We start from the raw sequence: 22,238 nt of genomic DNA, 5'->3' as shown, positions 1-22,238 counted from the left end.
TGAAAAAACCCAAACAAGTAAAGCCACTGTATTTATAAAACACGTCGCATCTGCTGCTGTCAGACTTTTTTTCATTATCTGAGAGAGTGGTGGATAAGTGGAACAGCCTCCCAGCGGAAGTGGTAGAGAATAATACAGCGAGGGGATTTAAACATGCATGGGATAGACATACGGCTCCTGAATCTAAGACGAGACCAACGACTGATTAAGGTTTGAGTCTTTACAGCAGGAGAAATGGGCAGACTAGACAGGGGCCGGATGGGGGCCGATCTGCCGGCGGGTTCTGGGTTTCTATATATACAAATAAAATCAGAAGAAATAAGTTCAGCGGGGGCAGCCATCTTTTTCGGTAGTTGTGTTACGATGTATCAGTGTAATGAGTATCGTCCCTCTGTTAAAGGTGCGGTTCCACCAATTTCAGGCATAGCAGTTGGGACATCATCGGAATATCCGGACTCGACAGAATCCGTTATCATGCGACAGAAGGAGAGAACTCTGATTGGCTGAAAGTCTTTGCTCGCCTTTAAGGAGCGTCTCCAAGTAGCTAAAGTAAGGATTCAGCGAATGCATCGTTTCTTGGTCCGCGCGGTAAAACGATAATCGGGGGCAAAAATAGATAATTCACTCATATGGCTTATTAAAGATTCATAAATCTCCAAGGAAAGTGCTATAGCAGAGGCTCCAATATACGCTTTTTAGCCTCATAAATAGTTGTATGATTATTAATGACCCCTCCCCCCCAAAGTTCCTAAACTTTTAATTCCACTGATTAATGATGATCGAGAAGATCTCGGTATACGTGATCGTGTTTGAATATCGGTTATCTGATGAAGACGAGGGTGGAAACGTTGGCTTAATGGGGGAGGGGGGGATATGGTAACAATTAACGGTTCCTCCAGTGATACAATGTAAATGCCACGTGGTTTGACCGTTGAGGAGAACGACCCCCATGGAATATAAATGCTTTTGTGAAAGTTCCAGGAAGATTCCGATCGTGGATCGAAGCGGAATTCTAAGAATTATTCACATTTCACGCCAGCTCGTTTTATGTCCTTCTGTAAGAATGACCCGCCGCGTCCCGCGTGATCACATGACTTGCGGGCAGCGATTCATTAACGACCTTATTCCGTTGTCTGCTACATTAGGAACGCGGCCCCTCGTGTCAAACGGCGACGTGTCCGCAGCTGCCCGTCAACGCATGCGAAAGAGGCCAATGGTCGAGAGGTGAATGGGCGTTCCAAGGCTTCGGGCCTTGTCAGTGTCGATAAAGTTTTGCAGGTTTTGCCTTTCGGGGCGCCGCTTCCTTTGGCGTGTGGGTGGGAGCCGCGGCGGTGGCGTTGTATCTCGCTTTCAGCTGTCTGCGTTGGATGGAGGGGGGGGATTGGAGGGGCCGTTGGCTCTCTCTCTCAGTTCCGGGAGGGTGAGGGTGTCGGGGGCCGACGTCTTGCGCGGTCGGTCTTTGGGAAGGGTGAGGAATTCTGGCGGCTCGCCGGTGATAGGGGTGGCGGGAGCGCTGCGGATGGCCGGGCATTGCACGTCTGTGCTGATGGTGATGGTGGGAGTTACTGGTCCGATCTTCTTGTTGGTGGCCGCCTGCGTTTCCTTCTCGTATTCCCGCACCTCGGCCATCGTCATTCCTGCGACCGGGAAACAAAAGAGTCAGGAATACAAACCAGCTGTCCCGGGTTCCACGGGACTTTAAATCCCATCTCCCCGGGTCCTTCCTCCAGAGTACCGAAGGTGTTATCGCGACTTACCGTACCACTCGTCCACCCACGCGAAGGCCTGGCGGTGCCCGACGAGAAGCAAGTCGCGGATGACCTGAAGAAGGACAGGAGGAAAGAAAGAAGAATACCCGTTTCTCCTACTGTAAAGACTCCAGCCTTAATCATTAGCCTCTACCGCTTCTGCTGGGAGGCTGTTCCACTTATCTACCACCTTGGCCTCTTGTTCTAAGATTTCTCCTCACTGGACACACCTTGATGTCCACAAACACTCAGCCCATTGAAGAGAGGACATTAATCTCACCTTGTGTACAAAATGCTCCACTCGTGTCTGAAGACCCCAAACTTCGAACTTGACATTGACCAGTTTATAGGAGCACATAACCGGCCGCGTGTGACACCTCCAGCCCTCCTGCAGGGGGCCTCGTCCTGTTTTACTGGAGGCAAAGTGCCGGAGGTCCTAGGATGGGGAGGAAAAAAAAGTAAGAGAAGGTTTTGTGATGCATCATTCTTCATCATACTGGGAAACAATAGAATGGCTCAGTCTTAATCGCCCAGTCGGACTCTCCGGCTAATGAAAGTCTATGGAGGAAGGGACTTCTCACCTCCATGCTCTTGTAATATCTGTCTGGGATCTCATCGAACGCGATGTCCAGAAATGAAACCTCGTGCGGATCGTCTTCTTTGGAGTCTGTCTTAAATATCTGAAGGGGGGGGTTACAATAGGAAATAAAGGTCATCAGAGCCACATATATATATATACACTGTGTGTATATATATATCTATATCATGTATCACATTTGGCTCTCCGAGACTAATAATAAGCCCACTTACGCTGTCGTCGTCCCCGCAGTCGTCGGAATATTTTGTCTCGATGTGGATGGAAAATTTTGGAAGGAAAGAACACTGAAGAGGAAAACACAAACCTATTAATACCCCCGGAACATGAGCCGGGGCGCCGAAGAAGGAAGCCCACCAGGGTGCAGCATAGAGCTCGGGGCAAATGTTGTTATTATAGTTTTTGACTTATTACACGCCTGGCTGCTGGTGAATATTACACATGGGGGCGCACCGGGGGTCCCCGTCTAATAACACAATGCGGGTAACGGCAGACTTACTGTGTATTCTGCAGCCATCGGGGGGCAATCCCCAGCAGAGCGAGCGAGACGACACGGGGAGAGAGGATGAGAGAGAATGGGGAGGAAAAAGAAAAAAGGGGTGAGAAAAGTAATAATGTAAAAGACTCTCCACTGTATAGAGCAAACAACTAAGGTATACGTTGTCACTGTATAGGTCATATCTGTAAGGTATCGGGCACCTGGCACAGTATAGGGGTAACCCGTGAGGTATAGGGTTGTCTGTCTCTGTATAGGGTTACTGAGTAAGCTATAGGGTACCTGGAACAGAATAGGGTAACCCGTGAGGTATACATTTGTCACTGTATAGGGTAACTCAGTAAGATATATAGGGTACCTGGCACAGTATAGGGTAACCCCATAATGTTTGTCACTGTATAGGTTATATCAGTAAGGTATCGGGCACCTGGCACAGTATAGGGGTAACCCGTGAGGTATAGGGTTGTCTGTCTCTGTATAGGGTTACTGAGTAAGCTATAGGGTACCTGGCACAGAATAGGGTAACCCGTGAGGTATACATTTGTCTCTGTATAGGGTTACTCAGTAAGGTATATAGGGCACCTGGCACAGTATAGGGTCACCCGTGAGGCATAGGGTTGTCTGTCTCTGTATAGGGTTACTCAGTAAGGTATAGGGTTGTATAGGGTTACTCAGTCCGAGGTGGGGTAGGGGTACCTGTGACGGTGTAGGGGTAGTAATTCCAAGCCTTCTCGCACACGTAGAATATACGAGGGACCACAGCGCGTGCCCAGCTGGGTAGTTTGCTAGGAGAGAGGGGCAGATTAGATGATCTCAGATTAACCCTTTCAAGCCATTCCGCCTGCACTATTATACTGCAGAGTGTCTGCGGGGCAGGTAACCGGAAAACCACAAAAATGCTCACCAAATAATATATGTATATTTTAGTTGCAATTAGAAAACAATTTATTTTTAATAAAAAAATAAATTATAGAATCATTTAAAAAAAAAATCTCCCTCAAAAATAAAATTTTATAAAATAAAGAGCACTTATTACATCTTCATACCCCCCGAAAATGTGTGTGTTCTCTGATTGGCTAATTATAATGAATAGTCATCATTGCAGCAGAGCACACATGTGGTTAAAAAATATATATATTATTGGTAAGGAAAGGAACGGATTTGATCTCTGTTGTGGACATGGATTGCGTCGTCCATTATTAGTGATTCACGTCACAGACGCAACATCTGTATCTCCCTTTGGATAAACCACTCCCCTAACTGTGGCATATATTACAATATCAATTAGTTCTATTGTTTATACTTCTATTGTTTAAGAAGTGCATTACCTCTACCAGCAGGTAGCACTAGAGAGTGAGTGATGTGTACATCTATTGTTTATGTAAGACCATAGATAATGGCTACCTACATGAAAAGCCATGTGGGCTATACCAGGAACAATGGGATATCAGGAACTCCAGGAAAACGGGGGAGGAGCAGAGGAGACTGGAAGGACAAGAAGGAAGCAGCATGGCAGAAGCTAAGGGAGCTGTGAAAGTTTGCCAGTGAAAAGTATGAAATAGAAAGCTGCTCTTCCATCTTGGGCTAGTTAAGCGCCAAGAAGCTAGGACTAGTTTAGTGCCTATTATTGTAACTAAGAATTAGAAAACTACTACTGAAAGAATCCTTTAAAGTCTTCTATATGATCCTGGTATCTAGAGCCATTTTGGAAACTGAGCACCAAAGGAGCCATTTGATATGCTGATACTCTCTGAAGTTAAGTACATACGTTATTACAATGTTATTAGAATATAATTGTTGACTGTCTGTAACTTTGTTATGGTAACCTTTTTCGATATATTGTTTTTACCGTTAGAGGTATTAATAAAGTATATCATTATATATCATAACATCTGTTGGTATTCGTCTTTACATAATTTAACTGTATTCCTGAATCAAATTTATTGTTGTATTGTTAGATGTGTTTTGTCTAAATTGTGTATTTAAATATTAGCATAATTTTGCATAAAACAGGCCACGACCACAACAATTGGCGTAGTCGGCAGGATACAGTCAAGATTATTAATGAGAATACTGTGTATTTACTGTGCATTTATCGCATAAAGTTACAGATTTGTATGTTTACGCTCTAGTGCTCTAAAGCCATGTGTTTCTGTATTTAAACTCTAGTGCATAACCCCTATATTACAGTACAGAGTCTAGTGCATAGAACTCGCTTGTAATAGTGTGTAAAGATGTTCAAACAGAAAGCAGCTGTAGCAGGGCAAGAAAGATCAAAATATGGAACAATTCCTGTATGGGCAGAATTTGGTAGTTGGAAAGCCATTGCTGAGGAACTGATAAAATATGCAGCTCCAGTCTATCCTGATGCTGGTACTGAACTTGGTGCGCAGGCATTACGTTTAGACCTAGGAGTTTACTCCAAGAAAGAGCGGAAAGCCGCTGCCACCACTGGCTGGATAGTTGTGCAGGCCCTTAGCCGAGAGGTGCAGAGAAATGAGGCATTGAAGACAGAGTTGCAGGAAGTCAAAGATTCCTTAGTTATGACCAAAGAATGTATGCGTAGTAATGCGTGCCATGTGGCTGCTCTAGAAGAGCAGAGATGTAGAAAACTAGAGCCTGTAAGTAAGGTGCGAGCAATGGTTGCAGATCCCACATGGGATGCTGCAGAGACTCTCCGGTCATCCGATGATACGTATGTGTCCTTTTCTGAAGATGATAATGAACTGGACCGGCGACAGGCCTGTCCTATCATTATACAGCAGCAGAAAAGGAGAATACACTTCGATCAAGACAGGGAGCATGGTTGGAGAAATGGTGCACCTGATGAGATGAAGGAAGTGGTAAAGAGTTACACACATATGGAGCTCATGGAGCTGGCTAAGACACATAAACAGCAAGTGGGTGAAAATGTGGGCGAGTGGTTAGTACGCATGTGGGATGGAGGAGCTGACAGTGTGCTGTTGAGTGCAAGAGAAGCCATAAGAATGGGGCAGCTGACACTGAATCTGCAGCTCATGCAGGCATTACGGAGGGTGAGAGAGATTAGGGGGAACTTTTCATTGGTAGACATGGTTCGCCATGCTTTATTACAAGTTTATCCATCACACTCAGATATTGAGCCATCGACCCCATGGGTAACAATTAAAGATGCCATAAATCATGTAAGGATTATGGGTTGTGTTGCAGGATTGAACAAGGGTAATTGGGAAGGCCCTGATATGGAGGATTTTACAGCTAGCATGCGGTCAAAGCTTCTAAAGACTGCACCGCCAGATCTAAAAGTTCCCCTGCTATCTTTGCTTTATGGAATGGGAAACAATAGAAAAATACACCATGTAACCACCCTATTTGCTGAGATAGAAGAGTTAAACATGGAAACCAAAGAGACTAAGAGTGTTTATATAGCAGAAAAGTCTAGAGTGAAGTTTTCAGCGCAAAAGTCGGATGGGAATCCGAGTAGGATGACTAGAAGGCAAATGTGGCATGACTTGTTACAGAATGGTATACCCAGAGAAGAGATAAATGGTATTCCTACCGCAGAGATGTTTAAAAAGTGGAAATCGGTAGTGAGAAGGCTTAGGCAGGCACACAAAGTTGCTTACAACCCTTGTAGTATTAGCGGGTCACTGACAAAGACTTCTCCACATTTAAACATACATACCAATGTACATTTAGAAGAGCCACCCCTACCTATTGATAAAGATGTCAGGACGATTAACAGGGCCATGACCTCCCCATTATTACAAGATGGTGCGCTTCCAGTGCTACATGTGGCAACAGTATCCACTAGAGATCAGTACCAACAGGTTGCTGGGGGGAGGGATAAGGCAAGGAAACAGAATGGGGTATGGATAAGGGGGGCAGGAACTAAAGAGGTGTTGCAGGACAGCCCTTTGACAATTGAAGTCCCTGCAGGTGTTTTAACTCTTTCCAAATTTGCAAGTCAGAAGTCAGGGGTTAATCATATGAAACGGGACAGTAAGGAAACTATTAGTGAGGAGTGTTTGTTTTCGTGCGTCCCTAGTAAAAACCACTTAAGGGAACATGTAAAACCTGTAAATGTTTCTTCCTCAGCCATGCCGGTTTGCCATGTGCAGAACCGACAGCCTGGAGGACAGAAAAGAGGTAGATATTCGACCAGCTGACAGCTCTATTAACACGTTTGTCTTGCCTGTTTTAAAAGTTGGATGACTCTGGGTTGACTGCTGACGATCTGGATGTGGATGCAGCAGCACCATTAGTGAGTGCTGCGGTTCAGAGTAAGTCAATGCAGATGAATGTATATGTAAACAGGCAGACACGTGGCAGGCTGGGATTGAATAAGCGAATGCTCTCTCTTTAATTCTCATTGCACCAGTAGTGAACAAACAAGTTGGCTCTGCCTGGAAGAAGAAATTGTATACATACAGGTAGTGCATCAAGACACAGTGGACTGAGTATATTTGAGCATAATGCAAGAACAATTAACAGTGGTGGATTATGAAGATACAAAGAAGAAACATCGAGCAAGATTGCCAGTCACAGAGTACATTGTAATTCCATACTCCTGCAGCTACACACTTGTTAATGGGTCACAGAAAATGTAAACTCACTCAGAGAAAGAGAATGAGTAGTTGATTCCTCATGAAGAGGGTGACCGCACAAAGTAGCCCCAAAGAAAAAAAGATGGGCAGATTAGGCAGTTCAGCTGTGGAGACTGAAGACCTAGAGGTGGATTGAATTGCCAGAAGAGTTGTGGCTTGTTGTGGATCCAGCAAGAAGAGACTGTTAAAAGAATTCAAGAAAGAACCAAAAGAGATGAACGTTTGCATATATGGACTTTTGTATTATCCAATTACCACTAAGCATATAGTGGTCCCTTGCCTACCACCTAAAGCTACTAGGATGGTAGAGTGGTGCAAAGAGTTTTTAGGAGAGCTCATTCGAGTACTGTCCCAAGTAGTGATAGAGAGTGGGAAAGGGTTTGCAACCATTATTCTGTAGTAAAGTACTGACTACAAAATATTATAGTGTGGGAATTTGGGTTGAAGAGGATGTCAGAGTATGAAACATGAGGGGTTGATGTAAAGAAATGAAACATTGATGTTTGCTTTGTGGAAGGGGGTTGTATTGTTTTCAGAACCCCAGGAACTGAGTTGGATTAGAAATCCGTTTGGATATCCAAATCGGCCCTGGTAGTATAAGGATGACCGAGGGATAATGCTGTTCTAGGAAGATGATATTAATGGAGGACTAGGCTTTAGTCAGGAAGGCAGCAAATGTACTGTTGTGCATGATTTGTAGTGCAATGATAAGTGTGATGCTTCACCGTGTCTTATTTTCTCTTTATCAGATTGGTGTCCTTTTTAAGAGATCCTGGCTTTCTATTGGGGATAAGACACTTCACGCAGATGGGAGCATGGAGTTCTACTTCCAGGGATTTTATTGGAATTGCTGTCTTGACAGGATCAAGATCAAGAGGAGTGTCACACGAGGGAAAGATTCAGTTGGACAATCTTTTGGGAATAACATTTAGAGTTATTATAACTGTTATGTTTTTATATGTTTGTATGTACAAGATATCTGTGAAATGAGTGCCATAGTGGGGGGATTATTTTCTGGAGAGATACATTTATGTATCCTTGCTATATGATGTGAATCAAGAGGTGGAATGTTGTGGACATGGATTGCGTCGTCCATTATTAGTGATTCACGTCACAGACGCAACATCTGTATCTCCCTTTGGATAAACCACTCCCCTAACTGTGGCATATATTACAATATCAATTAGTTCTATTGTTTATACTTCTATTGTTTAAGAAGTGCATTACCTCTACCAGCAGGTAGCACTAGAGAGTGAGTGATGTGTACATCTATTGTTTATGTAAGACCATAGATAATGGCTACCTACATGAAAAGCCATGTGGGCTATACCAGGAACAATGGGATATCAGGAACTCCAGGAAAACGGGGGAGGAGCAGAGGAGACTGGAAGGACAAGAAGGAAGCAGCATGGCAGAAGCTAAGGGAGCTGTGAAAGTTTGCCAGTGAAAAGTATGAAATAGAAAGCTGCTCTTCCATCTTGGGCTAGTTAAGCGCCAAGAAGCTAGGACTAGTTTAGTGCCTATTATTGTAACTAAGAATTAGAAAACTACTACTGAAAGAATCCTTTAAAGTCTTCTATATGATCCTGGTATCTAGAGCCATTTTGGAAACTGAGCACCAAAGGAGCCATTTGATATGCTGATACTCTCTGAAGTTAAGTACATACGTTATTACAATGTTATTAGAATATAATTGTTGACTGTCTGTAACTTTGTTATGGTAACCTTTTTCGATATATTGTTTTTACCGTTAGAGGTATTAATAAAGTATATCATTATATATCATAACATCTGTTGGTATTCGTCTTTACATAATTTAACTGTATTCCTGAATCAAATTTATTGTTGTATTGTTAGATGTGTTTTGTCTAAATTGTGTATTTAAATATTAGCATAATTTTGCATAAAACAGGCCACGACCACAACAATCTCTGAGCTGTGTTAAGCGTCTCGGCGCCAATCAATAAGCCATTTGGCTACCGATCAATAGAGAGACGGGGATATGTAAAGGAGAGCGCAGTATATATACATAGTGCATATATATATATATATATATATATCTCCAAAGAGCAGATGCTGGGGTGTGTGTATATATATATATAAATATATATAGTGTGTGTGTGTATATTTATGTATATACTGTATGTATATTATATATATTATTATTATATATATATATATGTTATATATTATATTATTATTATTATTTTAAATATATATAGTGTGTGTGTGTATATTTATGTATATACTGTATCTTTATTATATATATTATTATTATTATTATTATTGTTATATATATATATATATATTATATATTATATTATTATTATTATAAATATATATAGTGTGTGTGTATATTTATGTATATACTGTATCTATATTATATATATTATTATTATTATTATTATATATATATTATATTATTATTATTATTATTATTATAAATATATATAGTGTGTGTGTATATATTTATGTATATACTGTATATATATTATATATATTATTATTATTATTATATATATATTATTATTATTATTATTATTATTATAAATATATATAGTGTGTGTGTGTGTGTATATTTATCTATATACTGTATGTATATTATTATTATATATATATATATATTATATATTATATTATTATTATTATAAATATATATAGTGTGTGTGTGTATATTTATGTATATACTGTATATATATTATATATATATTTTGGATATATATACAGAACAGATGCCGGTATTTGTGTCATTTTTTGATTTCGGTTTTATTGATGACTTCCGTCCTCTTCGTGTTCCTCTAATAAATCTGCGGCGGCTCAGCTCCCGCCGGGCCCCTGGGTGCTGACACGGAGCGAGGGGCCGATGCGTTTCATGCGCAGGATGGGCTGTCAGCAGGGACCCACTTACTGTTACTATTAATAGACAGAGAGCCGGTCGTGTGAGATGGAAGGAGCTATAAATAGCTTCTGTACGTTGTCAGCGACCCCCCCTCCCCCTCCAGCCTACGCCTCCCCCTACGTGTGCGATACCTGGATATTAATCTCCCCTGGCACGCGCGGCCCGTGGGGGCAGGGGTATATGGGGGGGGGTTAATGCTTGTCTGACCTCTATCCTGTATATAGATCAATATATTAACGAGATGTATCACCCCGGGGGGGGCTCGAGGAATATTTTTTTCTATTTTTAGCGATGGGGGGATGTTTTCTTTAAATAATTTTTCATCGATCTTATGTTTTTTTCTTACTTGGAAATATAAATGGAAACCTAACCCCGCGGGTGCTGGAGGAGAGGATTAGAATGTTGACTGGGAATGTAATTGGCGTAAAATTACAGAATTGCTTGTCAACCTTTTAGATAATGCGAGACGTTATATAATATCTAGTTTTACATCACTGAGAGGGTGGTAGATAAAGGGAACAGCCTCCCAGCAGAAGTGGTAGAGGGTAATACAGTGAGGGTATTAAACACGCATGGTATAGACATACGGCTCCTGAATCTAAGACGAGACCGACGACTGATTAAGGTATTTTTCATGTTTTCATGTCTGGATGCTCATTGGCCCTCATAAGTGGGTGGAGCCATCGGCTTGCCTTCCCCAAATAGAAAGCGCTGTCAGGTGGTCACATGGGAGTTATGATGGGTCCATTGATTTTACAGATCCCAGGGACGGTCAGTGGAGATTAGAGGATCCCCCCAACTGGCCCATGATCCAGCTACCCTGGACAGGGTTTCCATGAAAACCATGGAAAGCCTTGATAAGGCCCCGCCCCATTCACGCCTCTAACCACGCTCCTATGATAAAATTGCCCCTTCGGGCCGTTTCACGCGTTGGCAGGACGTGGTTCCGCCTACCTGGAGAGGTGCACTCGCTTCTCCGTGTACTGGCCGTCGCCGTGGACGGGGTCGTGGTGCGCTCGGTTCTCCATGACCTCCACTCCCTCCCCGCGGTCGCTCTCCTGGTGGCTGTGCTTGCTGATGGTGTACAGCTGGCCAATCCTGTACTGTTATGGGGAGGAATAAATAAAAACGTGCGTGAAGTGAGAGAACTTCAGGGCAGGAAATGAATCAGATATTCAGGTAATGCTGACTCTGCCACAGGCTGCCACCCATCTCAGCTTCCTTGGGGTAAAATAGTCCCTTCCTTTCAATATCTCCAGAACGATAACGCTGATTGGCAGACAGAAAACACAACAAAAAATTAGTGTAATAATGCCACGACGCAACGATTAGCACCAGCCTTCCCATGGTTTCCATGGTAACTGCCCCACATTTGCCCCAGTTTGCTTCTGTTTGATTGTAAGCCCTGACTTGTGGAGCTCAAGCATGTGTTGGAATAAAAACCCCATCACTCCCAGCCTCTCTTAGGTGGATGTTAACCCTTGGGTGTTGGCGGTTGTCGGTAGCACGGAGCTGTGCTGCTGATGGGCGGTGGAGAGGGTTAACGATCCCCGTCTTGCCGCCCAGTGACGTGGTGCCTGCGTGAATGGTGACCCGGTCACCGGCCCCCACTCCGGAGTAACGAGCTGGAGGCTTCGCGGTTACCTGCAGCTCACACAATTAGCGCTCGGATCGTTTGTAGCGACAGAGCGGGGGAAAGCGTCCATCACCTACCGTTACCATGGCGACACCATCACCGCGGTACCCTCCATGCTCTATTTCTTGATATACCTCCCTTACGACACTTTCCTTCTTCTCTCTGCTGTGGGACTACAACTCTCATCATCCCCAGCCATTGCTGCCTCTATGGCCGCCCAGTTGGCAGGCGTCAGTAAGTAAACATCTTCGGATGTTGTAGGACTGCAGCTCTCATGATCCCCCCCAGGCCATGCTTTTTATTTGGCTGCCTGAGCCTCATGGGAGTTGTCATACCAGGAAACGCTCAGAGGCTGAGATGGAATTGAAGGAAGCTTTTCTTAACTGAGAGGGTGGTAGATAAGTGGAACAACCTCCCAGCAGAAGTGGTAGAGGCTAATACAGTGAGGAATTTTAAACATGCCTCCAACAACCTTTAGATTAATTATGCTGATGGTGATGAGAGTTGAAAACAGGTACAATGAGGTCGGAAGGCTTAGGGGTTAATGAGTGAGCTTCGTTTCTCATGAAAATCCTCAAAAATCACAGAAAAAAAAAAACCGCACATCGGAGGCCAAAAACCCTTAGAAACGGAGCGGCGGATGGCATTAGTCACGCCGCGCATGCTCGGTACGCCGGCATTTTATAAATAATCTAAAAATAATCAGCAATTCTCCATATTTTGGGAGTGAGAAGAGCATCGCGTTTGCCCCCGGGGGCAATTATTTTTCTTGCTGCCGGAATATCATCTGACGCTGCGGGTGATTTACTAAGTGAAGTGAAGGCTGATGAATGATTGTTGATGGAAACGTCCCTCTGAGCTCTTACTGTTCTTTAGTTAAGTGGAAGCTCTGTTAGTCATCGTTCCGCGGCCCCTTCCCCAAACGCGTGGTGACTTCCGGCCGGGTCCCCGGAGTGCGGCCCCTAAGGGCCTGGCGCGGCGTCGATTGCTCGTTTTCCACGTCTGATGGTCCCTGAGATGTGGGATGAGTCCCTCACGCGCAGGATGGAAGGATGGCGTCAGCGGTGGCTTTCACCAGTCAATAAGTGTCACAAAGTGACACGAAGGGAACGGAGAGAGGAGCTCCGGGGGGGGGGGGAGTCAGGCGGCCCCCGGGGGCATTTAGTTTTGGTCCGAGGGTGTAAAAAAAAACTAAGTGACGCTAACGTTCTACTGACCGGAACCTTTAAAGAGCATCGCGTTCAACATAGTAACAAAGTACTTAAGGTCGAAGAATCGACCCCAGCAGTCCGGAATGACCTCTGATTGACCTCACCTAGGTCCTACTACTGGGATCCGCGCATGCACGGGTCACGGACTGCGAATACTGAGATCGGGGTCTACATAGAATTTTTCTGACAGATCGGCCCCATTCGGCCCCCATCTAGTCGCCCGTATTTCATGGGGATGTAAACACGCATGGGATAGGCATACGGCTCCTGGACCTAAGACGAGACCAACGACTGATTAAGGGTTGAGTCTTTACAGCAGGAGAAACGGGCGACTAGACGGGGGCCGGATGGGGCCGATCTGCCAGCGGAGTCTATGTTTCTATGTAATGTGGTAAAGGTTAATGTGAAAGGGCCAGAGGGGCTGGACTGAGCATCATAGGGGTTGTTGACCCCCCCCCATCTCAGCAGACTTTGGTTAGATTGTAAGCTCTTCGGGATAATACGCCCCTCTAGCTCTCCATTCGGCTCAAAATATTTCCATTGTGTGAAGTTCCGTCGGCCGAGTATATGAGATGATACATATGTATGGGGAATTTTAAACTTGGATGAATTCGGAATAAAACATGTCCTGCCGCGGAGACGCAGATCGCTGGATCGGACGCATAAATTAAAAAAAAATACGGAATTTTTCATTTTGAGGCCGACCACGAAATCGCATCATAACCGCTCGGCGGAGCCCGATGTCATTAACATTTCCTTAATTACCCCGGGGAAAATCGTGACCTCGCCTTCCAATAATCTCGCTGAATGACAAAAGGTTAACCGCTTAACCGCCGGCGGCGAGCAGGGGTGGCAAAGCTTTGGGGGGGGCGCCTGAAAGGGTTAAAGCGGCAAAAGAATAAAATAAAAAGGAAAATGTTTCACGCCATCAGATGAGATTCCGATCATGTGATCGCGATTAACGGGATCGCGTTACAGCCGAGGCAGAAGGTCTGCAAACAGGCGAATTAGCGGCAGCGCGGCGAATCCGCTCGTTATCTGCTTACCCTGCGGAGGAATATTATGGCCCGAAATAGAAGAGACGTTTAATTACATTTAACCCCTTATGAGGGGTGACCAACGCGTTCCGCCTCCGCGTCTTCTGACGCCTTCATTAAAGACGGTGGATTCTGACACATACTCTAACACGGGGGGGGGCAGAACAACAAGCCACACATTTTGGACATCCCTACTTGAGCACAGGTGTCTCATTTTTGGGCAGGGATACACAGAATTCCAGGCACTACTTTAGTGGAGCCGCTGGCAGCCACCCCCCCTTATGAATGAAGATTTAGGGTGTTTGGTTCTCGCCCCCAGTTGACCCCTCGTCCCCACTGGCCTCAGACCACAGAGGAGAGGGGGGCACCGCGCCCTACCCAATGTCGGGGGGGCCCAGTTGCCATAGCTACACTGAATCAAACATGGCCGACAGTCACACCCGGCAACTTTCTAAATCCGTGGCCCCTGAGACCTTTGGAATATTAACCCTTTAATAGCCCGTCATGAAGATTCTATGTAGTGACGCGCCAATTGTGTTACCCAATCGCTAATAGCGGTCGTCATGGAAACCTTGACTTCTCATTATTTAAAGATACACTTAATTGTGTCAACCATAAAATTACCCCAATATCAGGGTCTGAAGGCGAATGGGCAGATTCTCAGGGTTTTTACCCCAGTCTCCGGGTCTTGGGGTAAATAGTACGGGCGCTGTTTAATCTCACATGGGCTAACGTGTGTCTCGTTAAGGGTTAATATTTCGCAGGGTCTCGGGGGGGTTAGATGGGCCCCCCTGGATCGGGTTGTGGTTTATGGTTCAATATGGAAGATTCCGTGACGCTGGTTGTTTCCAGGGCGACGGCAGGGACAGGAAGTCAGCTGCGGGTCTACTTCCTGTCTCGTGTGGTTGTGAAGATAAAGGTGCGTTAACCCGCTGGCTGGCGGAGCGCCCCTCGTCATATCGCCTGCTCTGCGGCCAGGTTAGAGTTTATGGGCAGTAAAAGGCGCAGGAAATGCGTGACTTTTAGTGTAAAAAAAATCTCTAGTGGATACTCAAAAAAAGTGAAAAAAACCCCTTTTTTATATTTATGATGTCTTTCTGAATTCTCGTGATGTGAGGCTGACCAACTTCTACCGAACGCATGGAATAAAATGAATCAGGAACCAGTTTGGACCTCATAGGCATAAACTGTGGGGGTTCAGCCCGGTCTCCGGGGTGGAGGGGCAGATTCTCAGGGTTTTTACCCTGGTCTCGGGGTGGAGGGGCAGATTCTCAGGGTTTTTACCCCGGTCTCGGGGTGAAGGGGCAGATTTTCGGGTCACACAGTCTGGAGCCGACATTCTCCTCTGACTTAATGATATCTGAGCATCCCGATCAGTGCTTGTCTCTCTGCTATACCACAGCTGAAATCCCTCCTTGAATACAGGTGGCTTCGTTCAGAATATCTTTACCTCCTGACCAGTCAATGTTTCCATAGAGACCGTTATTAGGACCATTCGGCTGCCGCCATTAGCGAGTCTCTGCAATAGACTCCTTAGGATGAGCTATTAAAGGGTTAAGAGTTTGCAGATAGGGGTATATCCCCTCCATTCACCCCCACCCTCTCATACAAGTTCTAACCACCCTTCCCATGTCTTTTACTTCTATAACAATTCTGCACTTTTTTCACAAAAAAGGTGGTTTGCGCATGGATCAGCCTTCTGGTGGAATTGCCAAAAAACAAAGCAAGCAGGAAAAATAATAATAACAGAGCTTAGGGCCGTTTGGAAATAAATGCGGCGATCATAAAGCACATGATATTTTTGAAGCAGATGGACCGATGAGATGGGACGAACATTTTTTTTTTTTTATCTGCCATCAAAATGTTTCTATGGCAACCACATAAACGTCTCTGTCTTATTTACCGTTTCTTTAAAAAGATATCTCGCTGTCTTTTTCCTGCTCCTTTGTCTATATTTGATCTCCCTCCATACGTTTATATGTGCAGAGATTTACTAAGCAATGGAATGTAAGAAAGTTTTACTTTACCCAGAGGGTGGTAGATAAGTGGAACAGCCTCCCATCAGAGGTGGTAGAGGGTAATACAGTGAGGGGATTAAACATGCATGGGATAGACATACAGCTCCTGAATCTAAGACGAGACCAACGACTGATTAAGGTTTGAGTCTTTACAGAGACGGCGACTAGATGGGGCACAGCATTAACCTTCTGCTATGGCAACAATGGCTTTCAGCCAATCCCTGCCCATCATCTTGTATCACATGAGAACGGGCAACAATTGAGGTAACAACTTGATTAAAGAATTGTTTCACGGCAGAAATGATGTTTCCTGCGTTATATTTGGTTTCTTATTCAGCTCAGAAGATGTTTTTTTCCCAAAAGTTCTTGAAAATATATATTTTTTTAAATTTGTCCCAAATTCTCTCTATTCGTTCTCGAAATGGAAAAGTCCACCATGGTGACCCTGCCCCCCCCCCGCTCTCCATCTCTGATTTAATGTCTTGTCGGAGCAGCTGGTGCCGCTTTAGATTCTGTCCGTCCAGATTCTCCAACGCGAGGGCCGGCAAATGACTCCCTTCCTGTGCCACGACATTAGGCTTCGATCCGACGTCGCGTTTGGCTATTAGTGGCCTTGCCCAGGAAGCTGTCTGATGGCAGAAGGCCTGCGCTTATTTAATTTTGATGATCATCATTAATAATTACAAAGCCGGGTTCCATCTCGGAGAACGTTGCTGGGACTGGGCAGCGTTTACTAAGCGGTGCTGCTGCAGAATCGAGCTGTGGAGTGACGTTGGTCACATGGGCCGGACTGCGCTGGCACTTTAAGGTCAGCGACCGCCAGATGACGTGGATGTCGGCCGGATACAGCAGTGCAGGGGACGCCGATGGCCGGGTGTCCAGCCCAGCCCTGGTCCAAATCAGACCAGATCAGAACATGCGGTGTATGGAGAACAGAAGATGTTGGCAGCAAACGGTCTGGTATAAAAACGCCGAGACTCAAGGGACTGTACAGCAATCACAGCTGGATGGGGGCCAAAAACTGCATTTAAAGCACACTATTGTAGCCCACAGGGCCAGAAAACAAACCTTAATACCCAAGGCGAGAGCCTGGGAGGGTGATAAGGGGTAGCTATTGGGGGGGGGTTAGCGGCACTGAAAGGGTGAATGGATGCTGCGAGATACGGTTATTTTTAATTCCTCATTTTAGCATTTATTGTGTCGGGTGCATCAAAAGCCAGAAATAACCCGTCGGCCGCGGGTGTCGAGCGAGTCCGCGTTTGCCGTTAGCCGGCCCTCTTTATTTTCTACGAGGCGCCTCCTTTCCTCGCTTTAAATATAGTGTCGTGTTTTGGACTCGCGAAGAGCTTTCCAGCCCCTGGAGAATAAAATACTTAAATAAAGTTATTATTCATTCCCGAATCCGATACATTATCCCATTAACACCTTGAGCGGAGCGGCTCGGGACCTGCCAGCGGCCCCCTCCCCCGCGGCGGTGTGAAAAGCACTCGCGATCTAACGCCGTCGCTTTGGGTGATGACCTTTCAGCTTTCTATGAGCTTTCCAGAAAGGATGCCAAATAATGCCCATGAACCCTCACTTACCCTCACGCTAATGGAGGACACGGGTGGCATTTTGTGGCAGTAGCCTACGTCGCCTAGGGGTTTAGTCCCAAAAACCTAACATGCCATAGGGGGTCCGCTTTGGTCTCACCGGCTTCCAGGTTCATCCGGGCGACGCGGAACCCTCAGACTCACCGATGAAAGATGAAAGCTCTAGCTGAAGAGCCCGGCCTGACCTCTTTAGAAGTGTGATGGTGATGACGTTCTTCTGGATGGTAGAGTCTCCCTATCGGCCGGTTGACGTGGATTTTGGTTTTAGGGACCGCTGTGACCTGCGGAACTCGATTCTGGATTCTCCGCATCAATGCTTCCTTCAGAGGTGGAATAAGTGGGTGCCGCCTGAGATGAGAATGGACGTCGAGGTTTCACAGCTGACCTTGCCTTTAATAAATGTATCAGGTCGTCTTTAAAAGCCCCAGCCTGACCCCGCGGGGACCGCACCGGAGCGATGTCGGGGAGACGTGCGAGAGGAAGGGTTTAAGCATCGCACAGGCGCTCGGGAAAACATAAGAGGGGAACGGAGAGTCAGCGACTGGATGGGAAAGTCCAAGAACCCAAGCGGGAAATGAACAAAAACCGTGAGATTCCTCGCCATCTAATAGACCGTTCTGTCTTCATTTCTTACACTTTATATCCCTTCTCCTTCTTGGACAACCCGGCCAACGAACTATTTGGTCAAGATGGCCTAAACCAATCAGTAAGAAGGAGACCCCCAAACCCCAACCCTCCGTCAGCAGGTGGGAAAGACAGAAAAGGGCCGGGTGGAGAGGAGCTCGTAATCTTCGTGCTCCGATGCCCCCACGGGCCAAGTTGTATCATTGTGATGCTGATGAGTATGGACAGGTTTCCAGCTTAATACCCCCCACCACCAATACCTGGTGAATGCACCGGCGGGGGGGAGGGGCAGCGAGCATAACCCGGTTCATGACTCCATAGAACGATTTTATCGGAAAGTAACAGTTATTGTAACATTATAGCAGCTTGATGTGTCTGCCTTTAATGTCTCTGGATAAAAGGACTCTACTCATTAAAACCATACTCACTACCATTAACCCTTCAATTGGGTGTAGCTTAAGCAATACTTCTGGTACCTGAAAGGTTAACACACCCCCCCCCACCCGCCCCACAAGTTACCTGTTAATGGTAATTTGCACTTAACCGTCGCTGATGTGTCAGGGTTACTAAGGGAAACAGGGAGACTTGTCATTCTGTCACCAACCTTAATACCCCCTCCAACATAAAAGATTAACCCCATCATAGCTGGGGACGCACAGTAACATTGCCTTATAACGAACGGTAACAAATACTTAATAAGAAACTTTTTACGGGGGTCTTTAAAAATGTCCGCAGTTACAACTGCCCAAGGTTAGCACCTCGGTCCTTCCCGCTTTACGTTTAGCCCTCCATAACTCATAGTTTGAGATGTACATCTTCAGGTCCAAACTTAAATTTCCTCACTGTAGTAGCCTCTACCACCTCTGCTGGGAGGCTGTTCCCCTTATCTACCTCCCGCTCAGTACAGTAAAATGGCTTCATGGGATAATTTATGCGTAAATTTGCCACAAACCAGAATAATGTGTCCTGTCCCCTCGCAGCCGCAGACCGTCTCCCCTATAGATGTCTCCTAACGGCGGTCTCATCCGAACGACAAGACAAAATTGCCTTTGTTTTTTTTTTCTCCCCGAGCTGCAACTACATAAACAACTCAATCTCCTCCGAAGCCGAGCTTTTCTAAAAATATCTCGTTTTCTTTAACGAGAAGCTGGAGCTGTGAGCGCGGCGATCGGTGCGTAGCGATACGCTGGGTGTGAAAAGGAAAAAAAAATGTGTGTTTTCTGCGGTTGCCAGGAGAGATCGTTCTGCTTTGATCTCAGTAAATGCGGCGTTTGTGGCGGAACCGTAGTAATGCCAAACGCGCTTCGTAACAAACAAAATTGGATGAAACTTCAGGATTTTAATATTTTGGGCTTTTTGGGGGTTTTTTTTGGAGGGAGAAAATGGATTTTTCAACAATGGCTGTTTTTTCCGCAAAGGAAGCCGTTGTCCAAAATTCCCTCTAGCAGGGGGTCTGCCCCGGATCCCGAGTGACATTAAAGATACCCCGGGGGCAGTTTGAAGCAACTTTACAAAGGGGACTCCAATGGACCTGATACCCAAGATGTTGGGCAACAGCCATGGGGTAAAGAAGTGTTTCTGCCCCAAACACGGATAAGCCTTTCCTCTTTTGGGAGAAAAAATGACCGACTCAGCCTGTTTCCAAAACTCAACCCGGCCCCCAAGGGCCAAACCGATCGGGCTTCTATCTATCATCAGCACTAATGACGAGCCAAAGCCCAAGGTATGACCAGCTACACGCTCATCAGATGCCTCATTAATACGCGACTCCATATCGCCTCGATAATCAATAATCTGATTAGAGCGCCCATAGGCAGCTGTGTCCGCGCATGACGCTTACCTCCTCTGTGGTCAGGGGCATGCAGATCCGGTATTCCTTCACCAACATGCTGATCTCGTGACCTGGAACTGGTTTCTGAAGAGACCTCGATGATGGATGATGAGACTTGTCCTAAGTAGAGTCTAGAAGAGAAAGGAATGAGAACGTTTATAGTATCCAAAAACCTGGATCGTAACCCAAAAAACAACACCAAGGAGCGGCGGAATCTTAAAAGAGAGGAAATGTTGGTACTTTTTTCTCTTTAGTCCATTTTGAGGATGTTTTTACTAAACCACTTGATTATCTCCAAAAGATGAATCCCATAACCTTGTCTCGCGTAGCTCGATACAATGCATATTCATGAGTTCCAGCCAACAAGAGAATGCCTCGGTCTTAATCCCATAGAAGGACTGCTTAATAACAGGAGAGGGTCGAAGGGTCAAAGATGTGGCTTGTGACATCCAGAAACCACAGACTCACCAAAAATGGTGAGAAGATAACGTTTGTATAAATGTAACAATAACCGACAATCACAGAACAGACCGAAAACAGCTAATATCCTAAAACACCAAAAAACAGTAAATTGTGTATCCAGGCTGCAAAAAAATGAAGGTCCATTAAGGTCAAACTCCAAACCGGGTTAATCCCCCGAGTCTGGGCGATCGAATCGTTCTTTAAGTAAATTGCCTTCACTTACCCTCCTTAAATTTACCGATCCTTAAAAAAATAAACTCATTTTTTTTCAAAATTCTAATTTTTCTTACATTTTGAATTCTCCAAAATCTAGCTCTTGGCCCCACTTCGGGAACGTCTTACGCTCTACCCGTCCACCCAACAACGTAGATACCCTTTTCTGCAAATCCCACCCTGTCTACGCTGACCGCCGCTCCGTGTCTATTAACCCTTTCTCGCCGAGAGAAGGGCAGGCGCTCGATCTCTTCTCCAGGAAGCGAGAGGGCCGCCGCGGACCGCCGGATACCTACTTGTTTACACGAGAGACGTGGAAATCTGCTCTGCTCATCTCTGGTTTCTTGAAGCTTGGGACCAGGAGCTAATTATAACACGCTGGAATTGAGGGGGGGGGGGTCGGTCGGATATATTATCAGCGAATGGAACTTCCTCGCTATAACTCGCACTGATTGTCTTTACTTTTTTTAGACGATCGATATTTTTGGCTGGGGCGTCTTTGTTAAAATGACCTACCAGACTTTGGTCTCCTAAACTCCAATTGCCCGCCAACGCAGGACAACTCTGTAGGATCTGCTGTCCTCAAAGGTCCATCGAGGTCCCCTTGGGGGCGGCAGGGGGTACAGTTACTAAGTAACTCGGCCGGTTTACAAGACGATATACGAGTGAAGACGGGGAGCCGGATCCTAGAGAGCTGTTCCCATGGCGATATCACTCGATGGGGTATATTTACTCCTTGTGTCCGTAGAAACGACTCGCGTTACAAACCCCGCGCTCCGTCATATCTGCCCATTCCGGACTCGGTAATCGCAAACGTAACAGCGATAGAACCGTGGAGACGCGTCCTCGACCATAATTTTACCTAATCTTTATTTTATTTATTTTTTATTAATATGTGAAAAATACATAAAAATATATTAAATTAAAAAAAAACTAATTAAAAAAATATTATAGCAAATTTTTAGATGAATTCTTATTCTGAAACAAAGTATTTTCTTATTTTATAGAATTTTTCAAGAAAAATACATAAAAATATATTAAATGAAAAAAAAATAATAAAATAAAATATTATAGCGAATTTTTAGATGAATTCCTATTCCGAAACGAAGTTTTTTCTTATTTTATAGAATTTTTCAATAAACATACATAAAAATATGCTTTGGAATGCTTCGGAATATTCCTATTCCGAAGCAAAGTCCTTTCTTATTTTATAGAAGAATAAAATGAATTTTAATTTAATTTTAATATTTTCTTCAGGACAAAAAAAAAAATCAGTTTCGCTCCCGAGAA

The 22,238-nt window shown here is 45.0% G+C and overlaps 1 protein-coding gene across 1 annotated transcript; it reads right to left on the bottom strand.

The window, feature by feature from the left end:
- Nucleotides 1–1,279: 1,279 nt before the first annotated feature.
- Nucleotides 1,280–20,403, bottom strand: LOC128501482 (cytoplasmic phosphatidylinositol transfer protein 1-like). The gene is made up of 9 exons (XM_053470956.1): nt 20,283–20,403; nt 11,279–11,427; nt 3,536–3,624; nt 2,843–2,850; nt 2,559–2,630; nt 2,330–2,428; nt 2,029–2,184; nt 1,758–1,821; nt 1,280–1,637 (listed from the first exon to the last, which is right to left on the bottom strand). The coding sequence occupies exons 1-9, from the start codon at nt 20,328–20,330 to the stop codon at nt 1,351–1,353; spliced, it is 972 nt and encodes a 323-aa protein (XP_053326931.1). The 5' UTR covers nt 20,331–20,403; the 3' UTR covers nt 1,280–1,350.
- Between the last annotated feature and the right edge of the window lie 1,835 nt (nt 20,404–22,238).

Source organism: Spea bombifrons, chromosome 7, assembly GCF_027358695.1.
Source record: "Spea bombifrons isolate aSpeBom1 chromosome 7, aSpeBom1.2.pri, whole genome shotgun sequence".
Taxonomy (NCBI): Eukaryota; Metazoa; Chordata; class Amphibia; order Anura; family Pelobatidae; genus Spea; species Spea bombifrons.
This window is presented reverse-complemented; position numbering and strand designations above follow the sequence as displayed.